Source organism: Vicugna pacos, chromosome 33 (genome assembly GCF_048564905.1).
Source record: "Vicugna pacos chromosome 33, VicPac4, whole genome shotgun sequence".
Classification (NCBI taxonomy): Eukaryota; Metazoa; Chordata; class Mammalia; order Artiodactyla; family Camelidae; genus Vicugna; species Vicugna pacos.
The window spans coordinates 11760892-11787427 of NC_133019.1; the positions used below are offsets into that span (position 1 = coordinate 11760892).

The following is a 26536-nucleotide window of genomic DNA, read 5'->3' on the forward strand; positions in this document are numbered from 1 at the left end:
GTGGCTGGGGCTGTGACCACAGCGGGGAGGAATTAGCCTTGTGTCATTCTGCCTTAGGGCAGAACATTAGGGCTGGCGGGCAGAGACAGATACGAGTCGGAGCCGGGTAGTGGGTCCAGTTTCTCTGAGGTAGTGAGTTCCTCAATCCGGAAGGTATTCAAGCATAGCTTGGGGGTGTTGTAGGGAAGGTTCCATATATCAGGTCATACTTTTAGATGCTAAATTTACTGACATTGTCCCTCTGCAGCCCTCATTTTAGGATTCAAATGATGGAAGTGGGATTAACTCTTGCTTGCCTGAAGATAAATATGGCACACAATGGGTAAGCCCCCCATCCCGCCCTCTGCCGTTTTACTCAGTCACGCTCTTCCGCAGGCTGCCTCTGCGCCCTCCTACCCCCTTACTCTATCCATCCTTAGAGACTTATCATGGGTGGGGAAGGGGAGGGGGCGAGCCCTATTCACAGTGAGAAGTAAGCTGAGAGAGGAAATTTGGAGCTAGAAACCCTCGGGAACTTCTTTCCAAAGATCAAGCCAAGTTAACCTGTATCCTTGGCCGTCTGGCTGGGGCCGGCTTCCCCTGTCTTTCAATCAAGACTGTAGGAAAAGGCGACAGTCCTTTCAGCCTTTCCCTCCCTTCGCCCTCCCAGCTTTGCCGGTCTTCAGCCTCCCCATCCCTTCCCCACGGCAGACTCACGTTGCATGGGCTTCTCCACAGGAGCTGATGTTGTTTGTGGAGATGGGTGGGTTCTTTTCCAGCCTGGAAAGGGCTTAAAGGGCTGGGGTGGTGGCGGCGGTGGCAGGATGAGTGACAGCTGGCTAGACTAACAAGGATAATCACCATTTATTGAGTAGCTACTCTACACCTGGCACTGAACTAGGCATTCTATGTATATCAGCTGACGTAACCCTCAGGCCAACTCCCCAAATATGCATTGTTTTCTCATTTGTACAGACGAGGAGACCGAGGTTCTGCTATACTAAGTATGTGTTCACCCAAGGTGACCCAGCTAGAAAACAGCGGAGACTTCAAACCCAGGGCAATGTGATGCCAAAGCCATCACATCGCACTGTGAGAAATGTCAGGGGACTGGCCTCTTGCAGCCCAAAGATCTAGGAGTGGGTGGGGGCAGGGTGACTCGGAGTCAATCTTAAAATGACTGTGGGCAACAAGAGAAGGGCAAAGGTGTTTGGAAGCAGAGGCACGCCTTCCTGATAGGCTCCTAACACCCCACCCTCTGCACGGCTCTGGCCTTGGCTGGTCACCTTCTCCTCTCCTGGCATCTGAAAAACCTCTTCTTCACCTGCTGGCTAGTAGTCTTCCCGTCTCTACCCCTCCTCCTGGGCCTGTGTCTCACTCCAACCTCCCCAAGTTACCCTTCACTCCAGGTCCCACGTTTCCTCCTTTCCACTCGGCCATCTGTCCCCCACCTCTGCCCCACCCCTATATCTTCTCTGCCATTCCACGTCCTCCCTCTCCCCTCACTTTGCAAGATCCACTGCTCCCGCATAGCTGATGGGACCAGAACATTCAGGGAGCCCTGCCTGGCACCCCACACCACTTTACGCTTTGGGTTGGACAGTCTGTCCCAGTGCCCAGTTCACAGGCAGGACCAGGTCTAGGGTTCCAAGAGGACATCTGGCCATTCAGCCAACAAGGCAGTCCCCTGGGAAGCCAGGCTGCAATGAGTGACAAACCTTCCCTACACCTCCGGCCCCCCAACCCTCCTGAGCCCCCATCCTCCCTTGCTGGGAGGGCAGTGGGGCATGGTAACCCATGAAGCAGGGAGGTAGACACATCTCTGGGGCGCTGGTAGAGTGGCTGAGCCCCTGCCTGGGGCTTCATGCCCCACCCCAATGTGGCCCAGAATAAAGCGATGCCCAGGACTCACCCCATCTCTGAGCTGCAGTGAGGAAAGCAGGCGCCTGCTCCTGGAAGGGGGTGCACACCCCTCTCCAGCGTGGGACTGTCCGGTGAGCATCTCCCTGGTCAGGGAATTTCAGCTCCCTCCTCCCTCTGCCCTCTTCCTCCCAATGAGCTCATCTGTCTGGGGCTCCCCACCCCCCTTTGCCTGAAATGATGTTTGGAAAGAACCTGGCAGAAAACAGAAATAGAGGAAGGGAGGGATGGAGGAGGTGGCTGCCTACCTGCCTGCACCCAGAGCCCTTAGAAAGTGCAGATGGGTGAGGAGGGTTCAGGAAGAGTTTATCTCTACTCCAACTCTGAAGCGAGGTGGGCTGGGGAGCAGCAGGCAAGGTGGCCAGTACCGGTTCCTCGCTGGACTGCTGTGCCACGTGCCTGCGGCTTGGCTTGGTGCATGCTGTCCTGTTAACCCCCTCGGCACCTGCCAAACTACAGTGGATGCTATGCTGAGACTGTGGCTGGGGTCATGTGCGCGCTGGGCAGGGGGGCAGGAATGGTGAGTAGGGATGGGCAGGGAACAGATCTAGGTGCACTGGAAGGAGGCTCCCAAATGTCTGTCCACCCAATCCCAACCCGAGAGGCAGGAGGATTTGGGGGGCATTTAACTTTAAGTGAATGGATGCAAGGAGTTTCGGCTCCTACGGTTCCAGCGTCCTGAGGTTGGGGCCCTGTTTATAACCAGGCTATAAACTGGTGTTAATCCAATTGATGGATTGATTGGAGGCTGGAGGCAGAGAAGCCCCCTGTTCTCTGCCTCTAAGAGCCCCGTCAGCGAAGCTGCCCTCGAGCCCCGTTACCTGCAATGCCCCGTTGCCTGCAGTCTCCGACAGGAGCCGTGAGGGCTTATGGGGGAGAGGGGGGGGGAGGGAGGCTGCGGGCAAGGGCAACAGGGGAACCAGAGGGGGAGGAGGCTCCCTGCCAGGCTCTTGTTACTTAGGAGGAACTCCTCTCAAAATAGCTCTGGAGACCTCACCGGAGCTGTCCCTTTCCCTTCCTGCCCTGCCGGGGTCTTGGCTAGCTGAGACCTGACAGGGGATGGAATCTTCCACCCACTCGCCCCGGGAGAAGGAGGGGCTGCCCCCAGGGGTGAGCGCCTTCTCACGTAAGAGCATCAGAGCTGCAGCTCTGTCCCCATTACTGCTGTGCCACTTCCCCCACCCCACACTGACCCTCACACCTGCTCTCCTTGCGTGCGCCATCCTGCTCCCAGGAGGGCCGGGGTAGAGGCGGAGGGCAGGGATGGAGACGCTCACCTGGTCTTATGTGGGGAACCACATGAGACCCCCTGCCCAGGGGAGAATCTCCTTCCTGTTAAATCTAGGCCCTGTGTCCTCCCACCTAAGAAGAGCTCCCGGCAGCTCGTTGGTATGGGGCCAATCCCTCTCTGCATCCCTGAAAACTTACTCTTCAAGATCTTTTTGAGCCAGGCCGCCCCACGCCTGAGTGTGTGTTACCCCACCACCAAGGATCTGGCCTGTTGGGTGCAGCTGGGGGCTGAGTCCTCACCATCCTGCCCTCCAGGGGTTTCCAACAGGAGGAGGAGAAAGAGACTCCCATTTTTTCACCTCCCCTCCCAGAGCCCGGGGCTCTTGAGTTTGGTGAAGTGGGGTTAAATCAGGGAGGGCTCCTCAGAGAACTATTTTTCTAAAGGCAGGACAGAGAACTCTGACCTTTGGTTGCTCTCCCCCCTGGCACCCCCCAGGAGGCTCCTCCAGGCTCAATCGATGCACTTGGGTTTTGAGAATTTTTGAAGAAAGTGCTCTCTAAAAGCAAAATTCCTAAAGCCACTAATGCATCTCTCAAGCACTTTTCCTGCCCAGCTGTGGAGCCCTCCTGACGTTCTTTGGAGGAAGGCTGGGGGTGCGGGGGAGGGAATCAAATAATGGGGGAGATTCTAATATGGGCTTTAAGAATCACTTTCTCCGTGACCTTGGATCACACAGTCTACCTTTCCGCACCTGTTTCTTCATCTGGTAGGTGTGTGGGTTTCCTAAGGACCCTTCCGGCTCTAAGAATTGGTGAGCAGCAGGGCAGCGGGGAAGGTGGAGATCAGGCAGAAAACTGGCACCTCTTTGTGTCACCAGGATCTAAAGATATCCAGGGAGCTCTGTCCCCTCTCCTCCCCCTTCTCTGGGCAGGGGTCACTTTCCTTCCCTTTGGCTCATCTCCTGTCTCACCTCAGCCTCCTGCTCTGAGAAACATGACCCCTGCTGTAAAAATAAAGTGGACCGCCTGGATGCCTGGCTGCGTTGATCTAGCGTCTGGGATCGTCTGGGGAAAGAGAGGGTGAATGTGCAAACTTGAAGACAGGAAGAGACTTGGCCTTTTGGGGGCCACAGACCTCTTTGAGACTAATAAGAGCTAAAATGTACTGCGTGCTGACACTATGCCCAGCCCTCTGCCAAACATTTCTATGTGCACTAGTAACCAGACTTCAGAGTCTGGTCCACTTCTGATGCTTGTGAGGCCTGGGGCAAGCGCACAAAAGGAAATGACATATGTCTAAATATAAGCTGCGAATCAAGATAACAAAATGTTGAAACTGACCTATTATCTTCCTCTTTGGATTAATTTTCCTGGGTCTTAATTTTAAGGCCCACTCTTCTCTGGCCTTGTGGGGACGGGGGCTCTCACGCATGCCCAGGAACACTCTACCTGCATGTTAAGTTCCATCTGCTTCCCACCCTCTGCAATCAGCTGCCCTTGGCCCACTCCCCAGGTGTGCCGGTGCACATCTGGCCTGGGCAGCTCTTAAGACGATGGACTAGGGGAAGAGGCCTGCTTAGAATTGGGTCATTTGAACAGGGAATTCTAGGGTCCCAGATGTCAGGAGCTTGGTCTAGAAGAGGAGGAGTATGGACCACCATCCCTCCTGTCCCAGGACCTACTTTTCCAGTGAGGAGGGGTATGGCCAGAGGAGGGCCACCTGAGGTGGCCCAAACTCAGGAGCCCAGGACTGAGGCCCTTGTTGCCAGGTCTAAGGGTAGGATTGTTCTTAACAGTTGCATGAGGTAAATATCATCACTTTCACCAGATTACAGAGGAGGCTTCTGCAGGAGGTTGCATAACTTGCTCAAGGTCATACAGCAGTAAGTTCTGGAGCTGGGGCTGGATTCCCCAGGGCCACTATACCACTGTCGCAGTGACCCTGAGTGAGCCTCTCTCCCGGGAACCCCTACCCCCCGCAAACAAAGATATCCAGCATTTCCCATACAGCCTCAGGGGGCCCGTGATCTCTCTGAAGCCCACCAGGGACCCCGGGTTAAGAAGGTAAGTGGTGGTGGGGCTGTAGCCGGGATCAGGCCATGAAGTGGGAGCAGGTTTCCAAGTCTGGACCAGTCCTCAGACAGGCAAAGGATGAAGGGTCAGGGATGCAGACAGGACCTGTGGTGGAGGGAGGAGCTGAGGCGGTTGGGAAGGGGGTGCTGAGGAGGGATCAGACATTACCAAACCACCCCAAATTGCACTGCTCACTTGTAACTCAAGGCTGGCTGGGAAAAGTCTCGCTTGTTGGCAGTCTCCCCGGGTGGTGACCCCCTTCCACCAGCTCCGAGGCCTGCTCTGGGCTCCTCCAACCCCACCCCAAAAGGGAAGCGAGGCCAAGGACGTCTTCCAAGATTCTGACGGACACTGGAAATCCTTAGAGGAGGATGAAGGGTAGGATCTGAGGGGGACCGCTTAGGTGGGAAAAATGAGTAGGAGCGCGGCGGGCGGGTGAAGCGGGGACGGATCGGATCCGTGGTGTTCGGCCTGATTCCCTAACCAGGATCATGGTAATTTCCGAGGAGTCTATGAAGCAGTGGGGGACGTTGGTGGGCGGTGGCGGGAGCAGTTTGCAGTTGGACGTCGGGTCCCCGGGGCCCTGCACGGCGGGGCGAAGGCGGCGGGCGCACGCACGAGCGGGTTGGCGGCTGCAGTGGGCAAGCCCGCACACGCCCACCGGCTGCGGCAGTGCCCGCTGCGGGCGTCCGAGCCGTCCCTTCGCGGCCCCGGGAGAGGGAGCCGCTACCCACCCCTTTCCGTGTTCCCCAGCTGCCCAAAGCAGAACACAGCCTTCCAACACCCCGAAAAATCCCACCTCGACTCCTCCCCAAACTATCCTCCTAATTGGCAGCTCAGCACATGGGATGATGCGGGCGGCTGCGGGCAGCCCTGCAGTGCCAAGTCGCAGCCGCCAGCCCGAGCTGGAGAGGAAGGAGGGGAGCCCGGCCGGCTCCCGGGGCTCGGGGACCACGAGGCGGGGCGCCCCAAGCTCCGCGGCGGCCACCGCCCCTCCTGAGGTTGGAGCGCTTCCAGAGCAGAGGCGCAGCATCCCTCGGCGATCCTCCTGCTCCTGCTCCTCCCCGCGCTCCTCCTCCTCCCCGCGCCCTCAGCGGCCGCTCCCGCAGTCGGCTCCTCCTCCCCCTCCCTCCCCCTGCTCTCGCTCTCTCCCCGCTAACTTTCCCGAGCTCCGGCCGGCGGCGCAGAGCTCCCCGGCAGCCTCGGATACCACTGCAGACCGCGGCTGCGAGCGCGGCTGTGCCCGGTATCCCATCCCAGCGTCCCTGGAGCGCTCGGGAGAGAACAGAACGATGCCCAGGGCCGGGGACCGAGGCGCAGCCCGGGCGAGATGGCTGGGCACTGGGCTTTTGGGTAAGGCAGCCCCAGCTTGGTTTCTTCTCCTGCCTCTTCCCCCCACCCTTCCCCCATCTTTCCCCAGAGGAGGGAACACTTAGAAGAGTAGTGCCTTGGACGAGGTGGGTTTTGGAGTGCGGCACGAAATGAGCATCGCGGCCACCGGCTTCTTGCCGGACGCGGGCTGGGAAGGCTGTGCTCCCTGGGGACCTTGCTTGTCCCCCCACCCGCCCTATCGGCCAGCCAGTCTCGCGATTAGTTCTTTGCTGTCTCTAAGGCCTCAGCCCTGGGCTTCTGGAGCTGGATATCGCAGGTATCCCAAGTTCAGAGGTTGGAGATTGCTGGGGGAGGGTGTCTGTGCCTCGGGTGTAGGGGATGCCAGGTGGGTTGCACGTGTGATTGTTGGGATGGTGGTTTCTACCTCTGCCCAGAGCTGTTTGTAACTTGGCTGCTTGTTGCCCAGGCACTAGCCATGCACCAGCTGGAGGCGGGGGAGCTCCCCTTCCTCCTGGACATTTTTCTGTTTGGTGCCTCTGCAGTCTACTTCCTCCAGCGTCCATTGCCTGCCCTGCAGACTAGGTGAGGTTGGAAGGACTTGGAAGCTCGTTTCAAGCCCCCTTTGGGGAAAGATCTTGTCTTCCTTGTTATAGAGAGATTCTGTGCAGTGTGTGTGTGTGTGTGTGTGTGTGTGTGTGCGCGCGCGCGTGCGTATCTGTTTAACCTGCTTGTGGCTCTTCATTTGGGGGATGAGTATGAAAACTGAGGAGACACATCCAAAGGACACAGAAGGAACAGATTATTAATACCTATTAATACGCACACGATCGTTTTGAGTGTCAAACTCCAAGAGATAAGGGAATGACTTTTATTAGTCCAGCACATAATCTCCTCATAAATCGTTGCTGGATTTCAATGTAAGCCGACTCCATCTCTGGCACCCAAATCTCTTCCTGTTTCTATTTGTCAGATTTGGCTGTTGGCAGCTTCCCCCATTGGGTTGAGCACATGAGGTGGGCATTTGGGCTGAAAACAGGGAGACAGAAGACTTTAAGGGCGGTCACTGCTATTTCTACAAAAGTAAACTGTGCAGACCTGTCATGTTGACACCTGGTGGCGGAGGAGGGAGACAGTATGCCTTTCACTCAGGACCACTGATTCTGTGACATCCCTACAGCTGGGTAGAAGATGCTGATGTGCTCTTTTGCACCTTAGGCACAGATGTGCTGGTTTCACAGTGACCCTCGGCAGTGGGCCTCTGTGAGGCCTGAGGCTCCTCTTCATGGGGCGGGCACAGTGCTGCTCCCCACCATCTCCCCCCCCCCCCCATCCCATCCCTGATCAGCACCGGTTCCCACTGTGACCTTAGCAGGGGGAAGAGCTCACTGGGGAATTCAAACTCACACAGTCATTAAACTAGCCACTGTCAATGCCTCTGGCTTCCTTTCCTCCTCTGCCTGGTTGGCTGGTGGGATGCCAGTGCCTGGGCTGTCTTCTGTAGGAAACCACCCCATACACCGGGTGTGTGTGTGCGTGCGCGCACATGCATATGGGGATTGTGAACAGATTCTTGGTACTTTTCTTGGGTGGAAGCCCCCACCTCCTTTAAGGACTGTTTAGCTGGTTGACGAGGGAGGAGCAGGGGTTTGAAAGAATCCCTGAGCTACCCTCTGGGAGCCCAGGAGACAGCAGAGTGATCTGTAGGTGGGAGACTAGCGGGTCCCAGAACTGGCACCAGCTGCTCTGCGTCCGGCCCCTTTGGTCTGCAGAGGGAGTACAACCAGGGTCCCTCCAAACCCCCAGCCCCAGACCTTGCCCATGCAGCCACTGCTAAGCCCTGACAGTGGCATTGCTTTGATCTTGGGACACAGATGCCATCCTTGCTCTCAGTCCCTCAGGGGAGATACAGGGACAACTGGACAGCCAACTGGAAGAGGCTTCCTGGCAGCACTGGAGCTGGCAAGAACTTTGGAAACCATAGCACAGAGCTCCCCTAAGGATGAGGAAACCAGGTCCAGCGAGGGAAGGTGCATGGTCAATCGATGGCCAAGTGGGCCAGAATTCAGGTCTCTTGGGCTCTGCCACACCAACTTGCCTCCCAGTTTACCAAAGTCTGGTGAAGGAGAAGGCCAGCAGGGACTGGGCTGAGGGGCTGGAGAAGAAGTGTGGCGCTGGGGCAGGACATGGGAGGATAGAGGCTTGGGGGCCCAGAGCTGCTGTTCTCTCCACTATGGAAACTGGGTCCAGAGCAGTAAGCTCCCAGGAGTCCTCTACCCCTCCCACTCCCTCTCCCCACATCAAACTTTGTCTCTTGCACTGAGACTAAAGTGATTTTTGATAACCAGACCAGACACCCTTTTCTTAAGTTGAGATGCCGTTTCCAAGGCTGTAGTATTGCAGCTGAGGTTTACACAGGCGCCAGCCCCCTCCTAAACGTAGAACTGGTAATATATCCTTCTTGCCCACCCCTTCCTTGTTCCCTGATTTGCTCAATTGCTGTGATCTGTGTGTAATTATCACTTGTGAGGATGCTCTGTTGCCCAACCCTCTTTCCCTTGGTATGTATTTATTAAGGGCTTGTTTAATGAGAAGGCAATTAAGGAGAGGGTGCTCAGTCCCACTCAGAGGAAGGAGAAAAAAAAAGGTTTAGTAAGGGGTTCATGGAAAAGAGGATGGGAAAGGGGGGAAGTGGAGGGAGCCCTCAGCTTTGAATCTGGAACCAGGGATTTGTTCTTTTTCCAGAGATGCAGGCCTGTGGGGTCTCCCAAGCCCTTATGCCTGCCACTGCTGGTGGGATCAGCATGCTAGGTAGACCCCAGGCACAGATCCTCTCACCTTGGCCCGTGGGCTGAGGGCGTAGGGATCTCTGCATAAGCCATGGGCTGGCCGTGCTGATACACCCATTTGTGGCCTACAAGAGGAGGGAAAGTCACACTGCTTGGACTTGTTTGCAAAGCTGGTTTTGTTGAGCATCCAGGGCCATCTCAGAGGCACGCTTCTATCCTGGCAAAGCTCCTGGGGGTGGGCAGGAAGCAAGCAGGTTGCCTAGGGAGAGGGAGCTAAGATCTTTTCTCTGTCTCAGGACCCAGGGGCCTTGCCTGGCCCAGCCCTGCCTCCTACAGCCCCTGGGGCCCGCACCCCAGAAGGGGTCTTGTCCTGCTGGCCTCGGCCCACTTTCTGCCTCCTAGCTGTAACTCTGAGCTGTCTGACTCTCCTGGGGCCAGAGTGGATCAGCGTCCCTATTAAAGTCAGCCGTGGTTCCGCCTGCCATGCCTGGCAAGCCCTGGGAGCCAGCTTAGAGTGGGCACCACGCTGCCCCTCTTTCCTCCCTCCACCCCAAGTTGGGTGTCAGTGTCCCTGGATGTGAAAAGAGGTGGCAGAATTTTTCTGCCTTGGCATTTGCCTTGGAATTGCCTGATGGTGGCGATAGGATCCCTGTTGGTATGAGTATTTCATAATAACACTCGCATGGACCAAGTCATTTTTTACTTTCATTAAGCTTTGGAGAACCGAGTCAATCCTTAGACTAAGCTGCATCACCCAGATGAGATGGGAAGGGGCCAATCAGAAAATTGCAAAGAAAATGGCTGCTCTGAGAGCTGCCCAATGGTTAGGGTCCTTCAGTGAGCACAGGCAAGGCTTAGGGGCTTAGCACTGAATTCCACAGGCTCATGAATAGGAGGACCTGCTCATCCATCCCATGAGGCCAGAAAGAGGCTCCCAACCCAAAACAGACACACGCACACCTTGAAATTCTAAAGAGTTTAGTTTGGGACAAAGCAAAGAAAGTCCTTCTTTCTCCAGGGAAATGGCCACACGGCAATAATTACCTCCAAGAAGTAACACAGGGTGAAAGTACAAACAATGTGTGGCCACTATGGAAAGCAGTCTGAAGATTCCTCAAAAAACTAAAAATAGATGTACCCTACGATCCGCAATCCCACTCCTGGGCATACATCCGAAGGGAACTCTCATTTGAAAAGATACATGCATCCCAATGTTCACAGAAGCACTATTTACAATAGCCGAGACGTGGAAGCAACCTAAGTGTCCATCGACAGAGGACTGGATAAAGAAGCTGTGGTTTATTTATATAATGGAACATTACTCAGTCATAAAAAAGAATGAAATAATGGCATTTGTAGCAACATGGATGGACCTGGAGATCGTCATTCTAAGTGAAGTAAGCCAGAAAGAGAAAGAAAAATACCATATGATATCACTCATATGTGGAGTCTTGAAAAAAAAAAAAGGAAAAAAGAGGACACTAATGAACTCACCTACAAAAGAGAAACAGACTTGTAGACATAGTAAACAATCTTATGGTTACTGGGGGAAGAGGGGTGGGAAGGGATAAATTTGAGTGTTTGAGATTTGCAAATGTTATCTACTATATATAAAAATAGATTAAAAAATTTCTGTATAGCACAGGAAACTATATTCAATATCTTATAATAACCTTTAATGGAAAAGAATATGAAAACAAATATATGTGTGTGTATATGTATATATATATATACACACACATACACATGAGTGGGACGTTATGCTGCACACCGGAAACTGAAACACGGTAACTGACTTAAAAAAGAAAAAGAAAGAAAATTAAAACAGTATGTGAATGGCTTGGAGACATGGAAATATTCTTGGCTGACACTGGTCATTAAGTAGGGGTGCCCTGGTTACATCTAGACCTGTGATGGGGGCCAGCTCTATCCCCCACCCTCCTCTTAAACACTATCCCCTTCTACCTGCAGAGTGTCCAGGCCAGAGGGATGGGTCCACTGAAGCCCTTCTCGTGTTTTATAAGCTCATGTTTTGGCTTTATACCAAGCTGGGGAGGTAAAAAGACAGCCATCCCTCGTTCAGGGATGGAGCACCGCTGACTTTCTCAAGGTCAGCAGGCAGAGCGGGGCCTGCTTTCGGCCTGCTGACCGGTCCATTCTGGCTTGGTCATCCTGCCAAAGTACCTCCTCTCGGGATCCTCTAGTGGATCTGTACCTTGACCCCTACCTCGTCCCCTCTCCCCAGTGCTGGTTGGCAGGTGAGAATGCACAGGACGCAGGCCCCTGGGCTTTCCTGTGCACAAGCCTCCCAGACACAGCCCACAGGACTTCCGTCCTCTGGGAGGGCATGCAGGGAGAAGCCAGGCTTGCTCACCCTCTCTGATGCCTTAACTTGGGCACAGACTCTGAACTTCTCTGTGGAAAAGTCTCTGCCTTTCCTTTGTCCCCTCCAGGCTACGGTGGGAATGGCAATGCTTCACTCTGGGAGTCTGGGCATCCTGAGTGTATTAGAGTTAAGTCATCCACATAGGCGCACACTAATCAGGCAGAAAGTTGCACTGTCATGAGCCAACCTTAAAAAAATAGCTTTTGCCTCTGTTTTGGACTTTTTTCTCCCTCTTTTTTTGCTTCTATTTAAAGCCATCAAAAAGATATCAATTTAAAAAAAATTGAAGTATAGCTGACTTTTTCTCACTTGGTTATTTTTTTTTATTGACATGTAACATCTTGGTTTCAGGTGTACAACAAGATGATTTAATATAGTATACATTGTGAAATGATCAGCACAATAAGTCTAGCTAACATCCATTACCATACATAATAACATTTTTTTCTTGTGATGAGAACTTTTAAAATTTGTCTTCTTAGCAACTTCCAAATACGCAATGCAGTATTATTAACTATAGTTACCATGCTGTATATTACATCCCCATGATTTATTCATTTTAAAAATTGACGTATAGTTGATTTACAATGTTATGTTAGCTTCTGGTGTAATTCAGTTATATATGTTCTTTTTTCATGTTCATTTCCATTACAGGTTATTACAAGCTATTGAATATCATTTCCTTGCTATCCAGTAGGACCTTGTTTGTATATAGTAGTTTGTATCTGCTAATCCCTAACGCCTAGTTTATCCTTCCCTCCCTTTCCCCTTTGGTAACCATAAGTTTGTTTTCTATGTCTGTGAGTCTGTTTCTGTTTTGTAAATAAGTTCATTTGTATCAGTTTTTAGATTCCATGTATTAGTGACATCCTATGTATTTGTCTTCCTCCATCTAACTTCACTTAGTATAATCATGTCTAGGTCCATCCAGGTTGCAGCAAATGGCATTATTTCATTAAAAGATTTCACTTTTGATATGTACCTTTGGTGCTCAGCCCATGCTGGCTGAGGCTGGGGAGAGGGAGTTGGTCTCTGACTTGCATTCCCTCACCTTCCCCGGGATCCTGACACTGGAGGCTGGCACTATGGCGCTCAGGCCCCGAGGGGGCGCTGTGACCATCAGGAAGCTGCCTCCTGAGAGCCTCCTGGTCACAGCTCGGCTCTCTGTTCCTTGGTTTGCGAGGGCAGCGGAGTAGGGGTCGGTGCGGGTGTAGGGTGAGAAGCAGAGCTGAGCTCTCCTGTCAGAATGTCAGAATGCCATCTTCTAGGCTGGAGGGTGGAATCTCATGGTCTGTCTCCTGTGAGACCTCTGGGCAGGGGTCGGGGGGGTGGAGAGGGGAGAGGTAAAAAAGAAACCTTAGGAGCGCTCAGGAGAGCCGGCTGACAGCAGTGTTCTCTTGGAGAGGCACCAGCACAGAGTTGTAAAAAGCAGACCTGTGTCTGAATACTGCTTATTCGACTCACCAGTTGTGTGGCCTTGAGCTGGTTAATCTCCCTGAGCCTGCCTCTTCATTTTGTATATTGGGGATAACCTCACAGGATTATTATGAGGATTAACTGAGACAGTGCATATAAAATGCCTGTCCTATTTTACAGCAAGTGCTCAATTCCAGATTTACCGTCTATTATGTGGCCCTGGGCAAGTTACCTAACCTCTCTGAGCCTTAATTTCATCATCTGTAAAATGAGAAAAATGATACCTACCTTTTGGCGTTCTAATAAAAGTTGGTAATAGGTAGAAATCCTCTAGCTCAGTGATCCTCAGAATGCCATCCCTGACCACAGTATTCCCTGGGAACTTCTTAGAAATGCAAATTTTCAGTCTCCATTCTAGACCTATCAAATGCGCTGAGCTAGCTGTAATTGCCCTCCAGGTGATTCTGATACTTTCTCAAGCTTGAAAGCCACTGCCCTAGAAGAATTCCAGCCACACAGGAGCTGATCAGAGAATGACGGCTAATTGAAATAACCTCTCAGCACTAATTGGAACCCGGGTGGGCAAATCCTGCTATTTTAGGCTATGAGGAAAGTATTGCTTTTTGGTTTTGGGATGCTGGACGTGTCTCTTTGATTTTAGGCAAGTCACCTACTCTCTCTACGCTTACTTGCCTCGTCTGTAATATGGAGCCATTATAGTACGTCACTCATAGCACAGGTATGAGGATTTAACGTGCCCGGCATGTAGTAAATGCTCAGTGAATATCAGCTATTGTCAACAACGGCTGGGAGTGTGACTGGGATCCTCAGTCACAGGGTGTTATTTCTGAACTTCATGGTAAGAGCAACCCACTTTGCCTTCAGCAGCTAGGGGAACAGGAAGGGGCCAAGGGGGCCCTGAGAGTGGAGCCCCTCTTCTCATTTAAAAAGCATTGCCCAGTGGTGCCAGGCATTCTTATCTCATGTGGACAAAACAAGAGGAAACTGGTTTATGATGCACCAGGAGGGCATTAAGTTCAACAAAAGAGGTCCTTTGAGAGTGAGGAGAAAGTGCAAGGTTGGTGACCTGTAAAACAAAGACTGACCTTGGCTTGCCTTGGGAGCTAGAGCACTTCTGGGAATTACCTGCAGAGCTGGGAGCCCACCTGGACTGAGTGGAAGTTCTCAAGTGGCACAGCCATGAAACCCAGTCAATGCAGCCAAGTCTCCTCCCGTTTTGGCTCTTGGCTGTCCTGTGTCTAAAATCAGGTAGTGGCAACTTGGTGTCTCTAAAGTGGATCAGTCTGGGTCCTTTAGCTACGAGGTTCTGGGAATGCCAGGCTCTAGGTCTGAGTCATTGAGAGAAGCTACAGTCTGGAAAGAGATGCCAGGGAAACTCTGGCATAGGAGTTGGTGCAGCCCACTTGCCCACTAGCCCTAGAGTCAGACCCCAGTTCAGATTTCAACTACTTCTAGAAGTTGTACACCTTTGGCCAAGGCACAAGGCACTTTGCTTCTCTGAATCTCATTTTCCCCACCTGTAAAAGGTGATGAATACAGACACTTTACAGGTGTGAGGTGAGAATGACGTGCGATTACTCACATAGAGGATTAGCAAGCATCCGGGCCCAGGAAAAGGTCATTATTCTCCAGATCACAGGGAACCTGAGAAGGACTCCCTCTGAGTCCTCACCCAGGCTGACCCTGGGTGCCTGGTTCATCCAAGGGCAAGAAGAGCTAGTTTCTAATTCCAACCCTACTCCTCCCCGTGACTTTGAGGGACAGTGGCAATTTCTCAAGGACTTTGTAGGACAGGAGGGCCAGATTCCCTTACAAGAACTCATGAAGCAGCAGGGCTGGTATTGATACAGATGTGGGAAAGTGGCGGGGTGCACGGGAGTGGGCTGGGGGGTGGTGCTCGGGGGGGATGCTCCCAGGATGAGAGGCCCAGGTGGGCTGCCTGGAGTAGGGGGCAGGACTGGCCACTCCGGATCAGGAGGGGAACATGGGTGCAGCTCCCTCTCCCTGCTTGCGTGCATCTGGTTGCCCAGAACCACCCTCTACAAAGGGTCTTCTGCTTTCTTACTTTCTCTAACATTGCTTCACTCATTCTGCACTTGCTACTGCCCAATGCCAATGCGATGCCAATACGTGCCCTGTTCCACCCCTCCTCTCCTGATGCCATCCCAGCCAGCTCTGTCTTCCTTTTCTTCTCGGGGTTTGGCTCGGTGATCAAGCAAGGTCCAGCGGGAGGCGTCCCTCTGCCTCTCCGCCCCTTGGGGCAGATGCGAGCCGCCAGGGTTGGTGATGAGTGGCCGCTGGGCTGTGTCCAGGGACCTTGGCTGCTGTTTTCCTCTTTTTCACCTCATGGGCCACCCTCATCCTCCCAACACCGCCCCTCCCTGCCCCCCCGCAAAAAAAATCCCCAAAATGTAACACGCAGAGTCCTTGGGGAAATTCCCAGCACGAACGGGAGGCACAGGCCCTGTCTTTGGGGTGGTGCAGGGAGGGCACCTTTAGGGGCAGCATCCACAGGTTAGGGGGGTGCAGACCCGAGGCACCGTGGCAAGGGCCTGGTTTTTCTGGGCTGGGGTGACCCCTGGTGGTCACTTAGAATGCTACAGGGGCTGCTAACGCTCAGAAGTCCATCCTGCCCAGGCCAAGAGGGAGAACAAATCAAGGAGGCGCGGGGCGGGGCCCAGGCAGTGTCAGTGGAAGTAAAGAGAACCTTCCTCCTGACCCAGAGGGTACCAGAGAACTTGCTGCCTGATCAAGCCTCTCCACTCTGCCCGAGAGCTCCCTTCCGGGGCTCTAGGCTGGAGGTTCAGGTGGGATTTTATTAAGAAAAGTGGTGCCCATCACACAGGTCTCTTCCTGCTCCCTGTGTCCCTGTCGCTGGAGGTATCTGTGGGAAAGGCCACCACCATCTCCGCTGTCAACGGCACGGAGATCCTGCTGCCCTGCACCTTCTCCAGCTGCTTCGGCTTCGAGGACCTGCGCTTCTGGTGGTCCTACAACAGCAGTGATACATTCAAGATCGTAAGTAGTGGGGGAAGGGACAGGACAGCGTTGATGCTCCACCCTTCCCTGTCGCCTCACCCCTGCCTCCCATCCCAGGCTCTGGTCCTTTCTGGACTGACCCCAAGGTGATGGTCCTCAGAACCTTTTGTCACCCTTTCTCCCAGTTTTCTTTCCAGAGCCTGTCTAGGAAAATCTAAGTGGGAAGGATGCTTAGATTGTATTGCCAGAATTTGGGGTCTGTTGGAATTCTTGGCCAGAGTCCCCTGTCTGGCCTGAAGACATACCTGAAACTTAGCTTGAGTAAAAATTAATAATTTTAAACACAGGGGAGAAAAGATCTTTGGAAGACTTGGAGAGGGGAATGAGGAGAGTCCAGTGGGAGAAGGGCTGGGGAACAGGGCTTGGAAGGAAGGGAGGGGGAAGCTGGGGAAAAGAAAGAGATGTGCAGGAGCAGAGACAGGGCTGTGGCCAGGGGTGGGCTGATCACTCAGCAAGTGTGTACTGAGTACTCACTCTGCACTCTAGCAGGGGATCTGAGACAAACATCTGGAAGTCACAAGAGACTAACTCTGGATATAATTAAACTCTGAACTCAGAGGGTGCTAACACACAACACCATGGAATTGATCCACTGCTTGATGGAAGGCCAGAATTCAGGCAGACAGGGGACGTTGGCAAGGGCTGAGGGCAGTGACAGCAGGAAACGAGTGTGGTATTTGCAGGAGTCTTTATATAAAAGGCTTTTACGAAGAAAGCAGTAAAAGCTGTGCTACATTCTAGGGAGACCTTAATAACAGAAAGTGAGTTTAACTTGAAGCAAGTAAAATCCAAGTTAGACAGGCAGAGCTATCGATACTGGAAGGAAACCAAGAGGGAGGACTCTTCCTGGACCTGGACAGGGAGGTGCCCAGGGAGTGGGCTGGAGTGATGTCCTAACTCTTGAAAGGACCCTGATTCTTTCTTGGCCACTTCCTTTCTCCCCTCTTTCCCCACAGCTCATAGATGGGACTGTGAAAAATGAGAAGTCTGACCCCAAGGTGAAGTTGAAAGAGGATGATCGCATCACACTGGAGGGCACCACAAAGGAGAAGATGAACAATATTTCCATTCTGCTGAGGAACCTGGAGTTCAGTGACACAGGCAAATACACCTGCCACGTGAAGAACCCCAAGGAGAATAATCTTCAGCATCAGGCCACCATCTTCCTCCAAGTTGTTGATAAATGTATGTAGTGGGGGCCGGGACAAGGGCAGTGGAGTTGGAAGGACTGGGGGAAGGTATCCAGCTCATGGTGAAATGGACCACACTGGTGTTTCCTTTCACTTTGAGCTTTCAAGAGCTACTGGAGTTACATCTGGATGCTGGAATAACTTAGCTCGAATACTTATTCTGCCTCTGAATAGCTTATGATATACACTTAGGCTCTCTGAGCCTTGTTTTTCTCATCTGTAAAATCTGCATTCCCCTAGGGTTGTTGTGAGAGTTACAGAAGCTACATGGCAGTGTTTTGTGATGGGTAAAGTTCTCTGTATGGGCTGATTATTACTATTCTTGTGTATTCCGTTAGCAACAGCTGATTGAATGCCGGGTATTAAACCAAAAAGTGCTATGAATGATATGCAGTGTCATTCCTCTAGGAATTTACAGGTCTGAATAGGACAGAGGACAGGTCAACCCGTAACTGAAAGAGGGGCAGCAGAAGAGGCACAGGCAACAGAGATTGATAAGAAAGGTCTCTCCCCTCCAGACCCTCAGTCCCAGTTAGAGATGCCAGTCTGACACAGGTGGAACAATTAGACAATGAGGAAGCATGCGATGATGACGCCACATGACCCCAGACACCGAAAGTGTTTACAGAAAGGGCTGGAGGAATTAAGCTGGGTGGGCTTCATGGAAGCCTGGAAGGCTAGGGAGGCACAGACACAAAGGAAAAAGGAAGGGAGCCTGCTCAAGAATCCTGTCCTGATGGTGCTATGTATTTTGTGTACCTGTGGGTCCACTGCTTTCCTGGATGATATGAAATTTCTGCAGAGGAGATGCTCATGATTCTGGAAGTTTTTGAAGTCAGGGCCATTAGGATTTTCAGGAGGACTGAAGGTTTGAGAAAAAGAGAGGAGTCAAAGATGACTGCCAGGATTTTGGCTAGAGCAACTAGAAGGATGGGGTTTTCTCAGTGGAGGTGGGGGAGGCTGGGTGGAGCAGGTATGGGAAGTTAGGAGTTCAGTTTTCAGATGAGGGAACTGTGGCTGGTGGGGTTAAATGACCAGCTCTAGGTTACCAGCTCATTAATGATCGTTGAAATCCTGTAGTTAAAATCCGGACTATCTGACTCCAAAGCCAACTGGCCACATAAGAGGTATCACAGGAGCATTCTCAATTTTTTCTTGTGGGCAAAGGAGACCTAGAAAGAAAGAGTCAATGACTTCCTCATGTTTGGGGGTCAAGTCAAACCTGGGTGCCTCGGGCCCTGAGTGAGTTATTTCAGAATTTGTGTGGGTGTCTGTGAGAGGGCATGTGTGCAGAGGGAGAGGGGAGAGGGCCCTCTTCTTGTACCTTAGCCTGATGGCTGCCATATTCCAGATTTTCCTGCTTCCTCCCTGGGGAGGGCGGGGCCTTGGATGTCCGGGTTGGAGGCTGTGGAGCCCTTGGGTTGCCATGGTGCTCCAGGTGACCGCTGCTCCCCTTCTCCACCCTCTTCTCTCCCTGCTCTGGCTGTGAAGTGGAAGAAGTGGACAACACAGTGACGCTCATCATCCTGGCTGTCGTGGGCGGGGTCATTGGGCTCCTCATCTTCATCCTGCTGGTTAAGAAGTTTGTTGCCTTCATCATCAAGAAGACTCAGGAGAAGAAGTGAGTTGACTCCTGCCCTCCCACCAGTCCACCATCCACTCTCATCTCGTGGGTGTTCTCAGCATCTTTTCATCCACCATCATCTACCCCCATCTGCCTTCATCCTTCCATTTATCTCCTAATCCCATCCTCCTTTCCTAATTCTACCACTCTCCTTCCTATCCCTGCAACCCTGCTTCCATCTTCCAGCCCCATTCCTAATCTCCCTCCCTCTTCCCCATCCTCTCAGTAGGTGTTTGTTGAGCACATTGAATGCACTGAGTATATAAATACAATCCATTTGCTAGTCCTCATTCCCCTGTCTTCCTCCCATCCTGCTAGCTTCTCTTTTTCTATTTGTACCACCCCAATCTAAAGTCTTACCAGAGGATTTAAGAAGCTTTTTTTTTTTTTTTAGATCAGGGAAAAGATTCCATGTACAGAAACTCTAAAATGGGAAGATCCTTTAAGGAGGATGGGAGTCTCTTATTGTGAGATTCTGAAAATTCAAATGAGGGAGATAAAAACAATCTAAAAAGGCTGATATGAAAAAAAAAATAAAAAGGCTGATATGGCCATCCAGGAAACCCTGAGATAGATTCAGGTAGAAGAACAGACATCTATATGGGGAAGGGGAGGAGAGATGGGGAGGGGGTACAAAGGGTGCAGCCCAGGCCCAGAATGGCCAGAACAGGCAGGCTCCACGGCAGCAGATGGTGAATGCTGCAAAGCCAGAGCAAGGAAATGGCGTTTGAAAGTTATGTTCTTAGGAAGAAAGATGAGACAGGCCTGCCATTGGAGCAGAGAGGGTGAGAGTAAGAAGGAGAGACAGGAGAGAAGGGGGACGTACTCTCCTTCATTCTGCTTCATTCTGCTGTGTTGAGAAAAAGGAATTAGGCTGGAAAGGGCAGAAATGACACCGGTCAGGAAGGAAGGCAGCTAAAAGCAGGGAGGGAATTTTAAGGAACAGAAGAGGGAATGGGGAGCAAGGAGGCACTGAAATGAGCTCTTGGGGTGTCTGCCTGAGCTCTTGAGTGAGGTACCAGGAGCATGGAGCTGGACCAAATCCTGCTTTAAAAATTCAGTCTTACTATTGATGGTGAGTAAAATTGGACAACACATTATTCAACATATAAAAGCACGTGGGAAAGAAAACAGTGATCCTTGGGAGCCGCCACGGGTTCATGGAAAACAAGGCAGGTGAAATGTTTTCTTGCTGGGGCACTGGAGGATCAGGAGGTTGCCCCAGATGCCACTTCCTGTCATTTGTCACATGCCTACCACATGTTAGGTCCTCCATCTGGCATTTTAATATAATATACATCATTTTTATTTTACAGTTGAGCAAAGTGAGGCTCAGAGTGGTTAAGTGACTTGTCCACGGCCACACAGCTAATAAGTAATAGAGCTGGGATTTGAACCCTGACTTGTTTGCTTCAAAGCTGAAGCCATTGCCACCATACCCTCCTGATTCATGGGGCAGATCTAGAGTTCAATCAGTCATTCGTTTGGTGACTGTGTGTGCAAGGCACTGTGTGGGTGTTGCAGGAAGTTCTGGAAGGAATGAGATTCTGCCCTTAAGTAAAGAAGACAGGACATGTACATGAAGAAGTGTAATATGAGGTAGAGGGACCAGGGCCAGCAAAGAGGTACAGCAGAATGCGGCAGGGGCTCAGGAGCGGGTGGAATACTAGGGAAGGATTTCTTGCCAAAGAGATAATTGTGGTCAGCCTTGCCAGATGGATATAATTTAACCCTCAAGGAGGGTGAAGAGAAGGGTGTTCTGGATGGAGAAGCACTGAGAGCAAAGACAGAGAATCTGGGAAGTGGGCATGATCTGGAGAACAAGACGTTTGTTGTTATTGTTGAGAGAGCCAGGGGTGTGGTAGGGAGGGGAGAAGAAGCCTGCAAAGGGGGTGGGGACAGACCCTTAGGGACCTGGGAGTCCAGCCTGAGATTGGCTTTCCTGTGATGGCAGAGGAGCTGGGGAGGGCTTGTAGGGTCTGGCACGATCAGAGAGCCCCGGAAGAAAGGGTCGGGCCTTGGTGGGCACAGGGCCTGGGTGGGGAGAGGCTAGAGGTAGAAGACAGGCCATGGGGAAGCTGGAGAGGGGGCTTCTGAGCAGCGAGGAGAGCCTGCATAACAGGAGAGATGTGGCAGCTTCCTGAGAAGACGGGAGGTTGGGGGCAGCACCTCACCATCAGTTCTGGACTTTCACACGTGGGTGCAGTTCCCTCTACCTGGAATGTCTCCTCCCTCTCTTCCAGCTCCTCTTCTTGGCCTCAGCTTAAGTGACACTTCCAAAGAGACGTCCCTGACCCCAGAAGGAGTCTTCCTAGGTTGAGTCCCTCCTTGGTCCCCACATCCTACCATTTACCACATGATATTGCAGTTACTTGTTTAATATTGTATCCCCTGGGAGTCTGCAAATTTTCTGAGAGCAGGTGCCATGAAAATTGGATGCCCTTCTAGCCTGACACAGTGCCTGGTAGCCAGTAGGTTCTCAGTAAAGAAATATGGACAGTTAGGTGGATGTGAATTAGTTAGGTTGACTATACCTTAGGTACAGAGATAGACAGACAGACAGACCCATCTGAGTAGAGGTCTTCAGTGGTCTGCCACAGGGCTCTCCTTGCCCCTTGTTATTATTAAGATTTGAACTACATTAGAAATGATATACTTATCAAATTTCTAAAAACCTAGTAATTATGATGGAGAACAAAATTGGGATCTAGGAGGATCTTTATAGGCTTGAGCTCTGGACTAAATCCCGCAAGACAAAACTGATGAGGACAAGTCAAGTCCGCCGTGAAGCCTTCACGCCCAGCTATACAGCCCAGGCTGGGCAAAGATGTAGTTTAGCAACAGCGGCTGTGAAAAGCCTCCAAGTTTTCATGAGCTGGAAGCTGGGAGTGATGTCGCAGTCAGTCTTCCCTGGAGAGCTCTGTGCAGCCTGGGCGCTGCCGTTGAGGGGGGATGTCCTTAAACGGGAGCATGTCCAGTGCAGGGCAGTCAGGGCGGTGACACTCCTGGGGGGTGTTTTCCCACCTAACCATCTCTCCTTCCTGCTGCCTTCTGTCCCATCGCACCACCCTCTGGCCACACCTCTTGCCCGTACCTGTGACTACTGTCTCATTCTTCTGGGCACTGCGAGCTTGGGGAGGAAAGGCCTGCGGGGCTCTGGAAGACTCTCTGCCCTGGGCATACTGCCTGGTGCCTCGGGCCTTTCCCCCAGGTTGGCACAGCCTGGGAATTACCCCTCAGCCCTGACCCCTGGGAACGGCACCTGGTACCCTTGCCTCCGGCCGTGATGAGATGTCCGGGGGATGCTAGCCTTACTGAGACCTTCCTGTGGGTCAGACGCTGTTCCAGGTGCTCACTGACTCTGCCCAGCAACCCCATGAAGAAGGGGCCACTGTTACAGCCATTCTCTGGATGAGGAAACGGAGGCAGAGAGGTTAGACAACCCGACCTCTGGCTACCATAGCTCTACAGAAGGGCAGGGAGAGGGCCCAGGGCTGATGCCCAAGGCCACGCCGCCCCCCACATTTATGCATCACTCTGGCTCCTCCTCTCACCAGTGTCCCCCTCCCTCCTCTCTCCCTCTCAGGAAGGAGTGCCTCGTGAGTTCTTCAGGGAATGATAATACAGAGAATGGGTTGCCGGGCTCCAAGGCGGAAGAGAAAGCACCAACCAAAGTGTGAGCCCTGCTTGGGGCCAAGCAGCCTCGGGGAGCCGCACTTTCCGGTGATGAAACTGATGCTTGAGCCGTGTCCGTGAACCCACGTGCCTGAGACATCTGCTGCTTGGCTCAAACTGTAGTCTTCCCCGGCGGCGGGAGAAGCTAGGGTCCTTGCCCAGACTGCCCCAGCCCCTGCCCCGCCAGGGCTCCCCAGGGACAAGGGCTGGCCAGGGGAGGGGGGCCTGTGGAAGGTTTAGGAGAGGAAAAGAGGCACTGGGGAAGTGTGCAGGGCTGGTCTCCTGACATCCAGGTGGATGGTCTTCTTCAGTGTCCCCACCTTGTTTAAGGAATGCCTTGCTTTTCCTCCCGACGTCTCTTTGAGAGAGACTTGGGGGGTGGGCAAGGGATGCCCCAGTAGCTGAACCCTGTGTGGGGAGAGGCCAGAGGTCTCTGTGCAGAATCTGGGGGTGGGAAGCTTTGATAGATACTTGGTCTCTCACATCCCTCTAATGAGGAACTTCCCTTTCCCTGCACCCCTGGGTACCTGTCTGCCTTGGTACCCCCCCAACCTGCTGCTCCTCTGAACTCTCCAAGCTAGGGCTGCTGCCTTGGTCTTGGTGGGGGGGGGTCCCAGCCCACCTGGTTTGTTCCTCTGATCCCTGGATTCTGGAGGCACTCATGAAGGGGCCCGTCAGGCCTTCCTGGAACACTGGAATGCCACCTACACCTTTCCTAGCATTTCTCCTGGGAGGATCAGGGCTGCAGAGGTGGGCCTCTTGGCCACAGAATGCCCACCCCAGGCCTGCCAACCCCAGCGGCTCCTTAGCATGGCAGGACCACCGCCGCTCCTGGGAACTCGGGCCGGCTCTGCCCTGCTCCTCTCCCCAGAAGCAGCAGGTGGCACCATCTTGCTTGAGGAGTTGCTCCTCAACCCTCCCCTCCCGCTGGCTGCTCCTCCTGGGCCCCTCCAGCTTCTGCCGGCCCAGGGTTGTTTATCTCCTGCCCTGGGTCAAGGCTCGCCGTCACCTCAGGGGTTCTCTTGCTTTGGATGGGAGGGCCTTTGGGATTTCTGGCTGCTTCCTGCTCAGCTGTGCCCCCTCCCACCCTGGGGTTGGGGAGGAGCAGGAGAGACTGCCCACGGTTTTCCATTGTTTTTCCAAGCGGTGGTTTGCACACCCCTTGTGTGTGGGGCTAGACTGTGCCTTACCTCCCGAGTCCTAGCTTCTACCGTCCCTCCTCCCTTTAGCCCAGATGGAACAGCCAACTCGGGGGTGGGGGCGGCACTGAGGAGGGTCCCCCCCCCCAGGGCCATGCAGGGGACCAGGGAGCTGAGTTATGTCACTCACAGCCCCTTGGTCAGTGACTGAGTCTTAGGGACGTCTGCCAAATGCTCCTGTGTGGTCCCTGACGGCATGTGGTGGTGTCCCTGTGGGTTGAAAATGATGTGGGGGATGGTGGGGAGCAGTGATAGTGGAGGTCTCCACCATCTGCTCACTCCCTTGCTCTCTTGCTGGCTTTCTGACACTGTTGTCCTCTGGGCCCCTGAGAGGGAAGAGAGGGGAGTAGCTTCTTTTTCCAAAATGTATGGGGACTTTCTGGGGACTTTCCCTGGCAAGAAGCAGCAGCGAGCTTCCCCAGCGGTGCAGGCTGGGGGAGGCTGAGAACAGCAGGACCTGCAGGGCAGCCATGGTTGTGGCCTGTGGCCCTCGCCCAACCTGATGCACTCACAGGGTCCCACTCTGATCTGTCTCTGTCTTTGGTGTCCTCCTTCACTCATCCTGGGCTCAGGTTTAGGTTTTCCTGGCTTTGGGAGCAGACAGACCAGAGCCACAGTCATGCAGGAAACTTCTTACAGCTGCCTTCATGCAAACCTGCTTTCTTCTCCTTTCCCAGCTTTAGCATTTGGACAGGCAAAGTGTCTTGGTCTCCTCTTATTCCCTTGAGAGGAAGCCAAGGTGTACAGAGTAAGGGAGAGGAAGAGCATCATCCTCTCCACTCCTGGGTCTACTGGTGACTGATAGGTGGGTCATACATCTCCCCTGGGCTCAGCTTTCCCCATCTATAAAATGGGCATAATAATACTTACCTACCTCACAGGACTGTTGTGAGGCTTGGCAAGTTTTGGTTTAAAAAATTGTTTTGGCTTGGAAAGGGATCTAGGAGTCCAGGTATTATCATAATTGGGGAGATTATTTCAAGTCTGTCCTGTGTTCATCAGAGTCCCATCCCCATAATGCACATACATACGCAAACACACACGCACACACATTCTCTCTCTCTCTTCTCTGTCTTTGTGTCTCTCTTCTCACCCTTCCCCCTTGGAATTATTTGAGTTTCTGTAATGTTGGAAACCCTGGCTCTGAGGCTTTACAGCTTCTTGTCCATGGCTTTTGTGTGGTGGTTTTCCACAGAGGTAACTGGGCGTTTAGTGGGGACACTTTTGGTTGCCCCAATGTCTGAGGGCTCTGCTGGCATTTAGTAAGTGGGGGCCGAGAATGCTAAACTTAGTCCCGACAATGAAAAGCGTCCTGCCCAGGATTAGACCCACGGAGAAACTGGCATGGACTTGCAGTAGAAGATGTGTAGGCAAAGCCATCTTTCCAAGCAGACCCTCAGTGCATGCAAGTCTCGGGGTGATCTCCGGGGGCTGGTGAGGCTGTTTTCATGGCTTGTGGGCTAGAGAGAGCCATTTACAGAGTTGAACTTAGGAGCCCTGGTCACATGCAGCTGCACTGACTGTAAAGTCAGGAGACTGCAGACAAAGTCATTCCCAGCTCCCCGTCCTTGATCCCCAAGGTGCTCGAGAGGTCTGGGAGAGGGATGGGTGGAGCTCAGACTTTTCACATCTGGCTGGCTGCCCAGAGCTGGAGGCAGAGGGAGGGGTGTGAGAGGGAGCTGCGGGGATGGTGGCAGCCGAGGGTGTGCGTGGAGTGCGTGTGAGGAAATGTGTGACTCTGGGGTGGGTGAGCTGCACATGGAAGTGGGGCTGTGTGCACGTGTGTGGAAAGGCTGAGCATGCCCGAGATGGGGGAGATTCTGCACATTTCAGGAGCCATCTTTCCTGACCTGAGCTACGCCTGTTGTGGCATCTGGAGGCTGAGACAGGATAAGAGACAGAGGGGGAGAGCAGCCGTGCTCCTGGGCTCCATAATGCCATGACTCCATCTCATTGTCACAGACAGCTGGTGTCGGAGTGCTGGGGGGACGGAGGGCCAGCAGGCGGACTTCTCTCGGGAAATCCTGCAGCTTGCTTCACTTCACTTTGTCCCAGGTTGGAGTCCCTACCCTCCCACCTCCCACCTGATATGCAGTGCTTTTGACTATCCTATGCATGGTTTCTTCCTTCGGCTTGGATGACAACAATACTCACAGTCAATTTCCTGTATAACTATAGATCCAAACAACGCAGCACAAACAGGCCTCGGGGAGGCCTCAGATCTGCAGGTGCCTCTGGGAGGCGCAGGTGTGCACACACCCAGCACTGACTTGTGTTCAAGCACAGAATGAATGTGATCACACTGTCTTGCCTTGACAACATGTTTTGCATTGTAGAATTTTATTCAGCTTGGCCTTGGATGAAATAAAAATTATGTTTAATAGAAATGGTTTGGGGTTTCTATTTTTAGCTAATTGGGAGTTGGGTTCCAGTTCTTTTACTTGCCAGCTGAGCCTCAGTCTCCTTGAGACATTCCCTGCCTAGGTGAGATAACATGTAAAAAGTCTAAGAAAGTCTGGCACATTCACAGGCATTCAGGTCGTATTAATGCTGATAGCTTCTCTGGAGAAGTTGCAAAGATGGCCCTCTAATACTAATAGAAGTTGCCGGGGCCCTTCCTGTTGTGATGACCTTGGCAGTGATTCTGGTACCACTAAATGTCATCA

The 26536-nt window shown here is 52.7% G+C and overlaps 1 protein-coding gene across 1 annotated transcript; it reads left to right on the forward strand.

The window, feature by feature from the left end:
• The first annotated feature begins 6346 nt into the window (after positions 1 to 6346).
• Positions 6347 to 26221, forward strand: SCN4B (sodium voltage-gated channel beta subunit 4). The gene is made up of 5 exons (XM_006207776.4): positions 6347 to 6555; positions 15989 to 16161; positions 17139 to 17367; positions 18864 to 18993; positions 22583 to 26221. Exons 1-5 carry the CDS (start codon positions 6495 to 6497, stop codon positions 22674 to 22676), a joined length of 687 nt encoding a protein of 228 aa, XP_006207838.2. The 5' UTR covers positions 6347 to 6494; the 3' UTR covers positions 22677 to 26221.
• Positions 26222 to 26536: the final 315 nt, after the last annotated feature.

Bases quoted from the DNA above. Each gene is read 5' to 3' on its own strand.
- SCN4B (XM_006207776.4), top strand. From the start codon at position 6,495: ATGCCCAGGGCCGGGGACCGAGGCGCAGCCCGGGCGAGATGGCTGGGC. The intron at 16,162-17,138 runs GTAAGTAGTGGG...CTTTCCCCACAG, and splicing joins GCAGTGATACATTCAAGATC to CTCATAGATGGGACTGTGAA. The intron at 17,368-18,863 runs GTATGTAGTGGG...CTGGCTGTGAAG, and splicing joins CCTCCAAGTTGTTGATAAAT to TGGAAGAAGTGGACAACACA.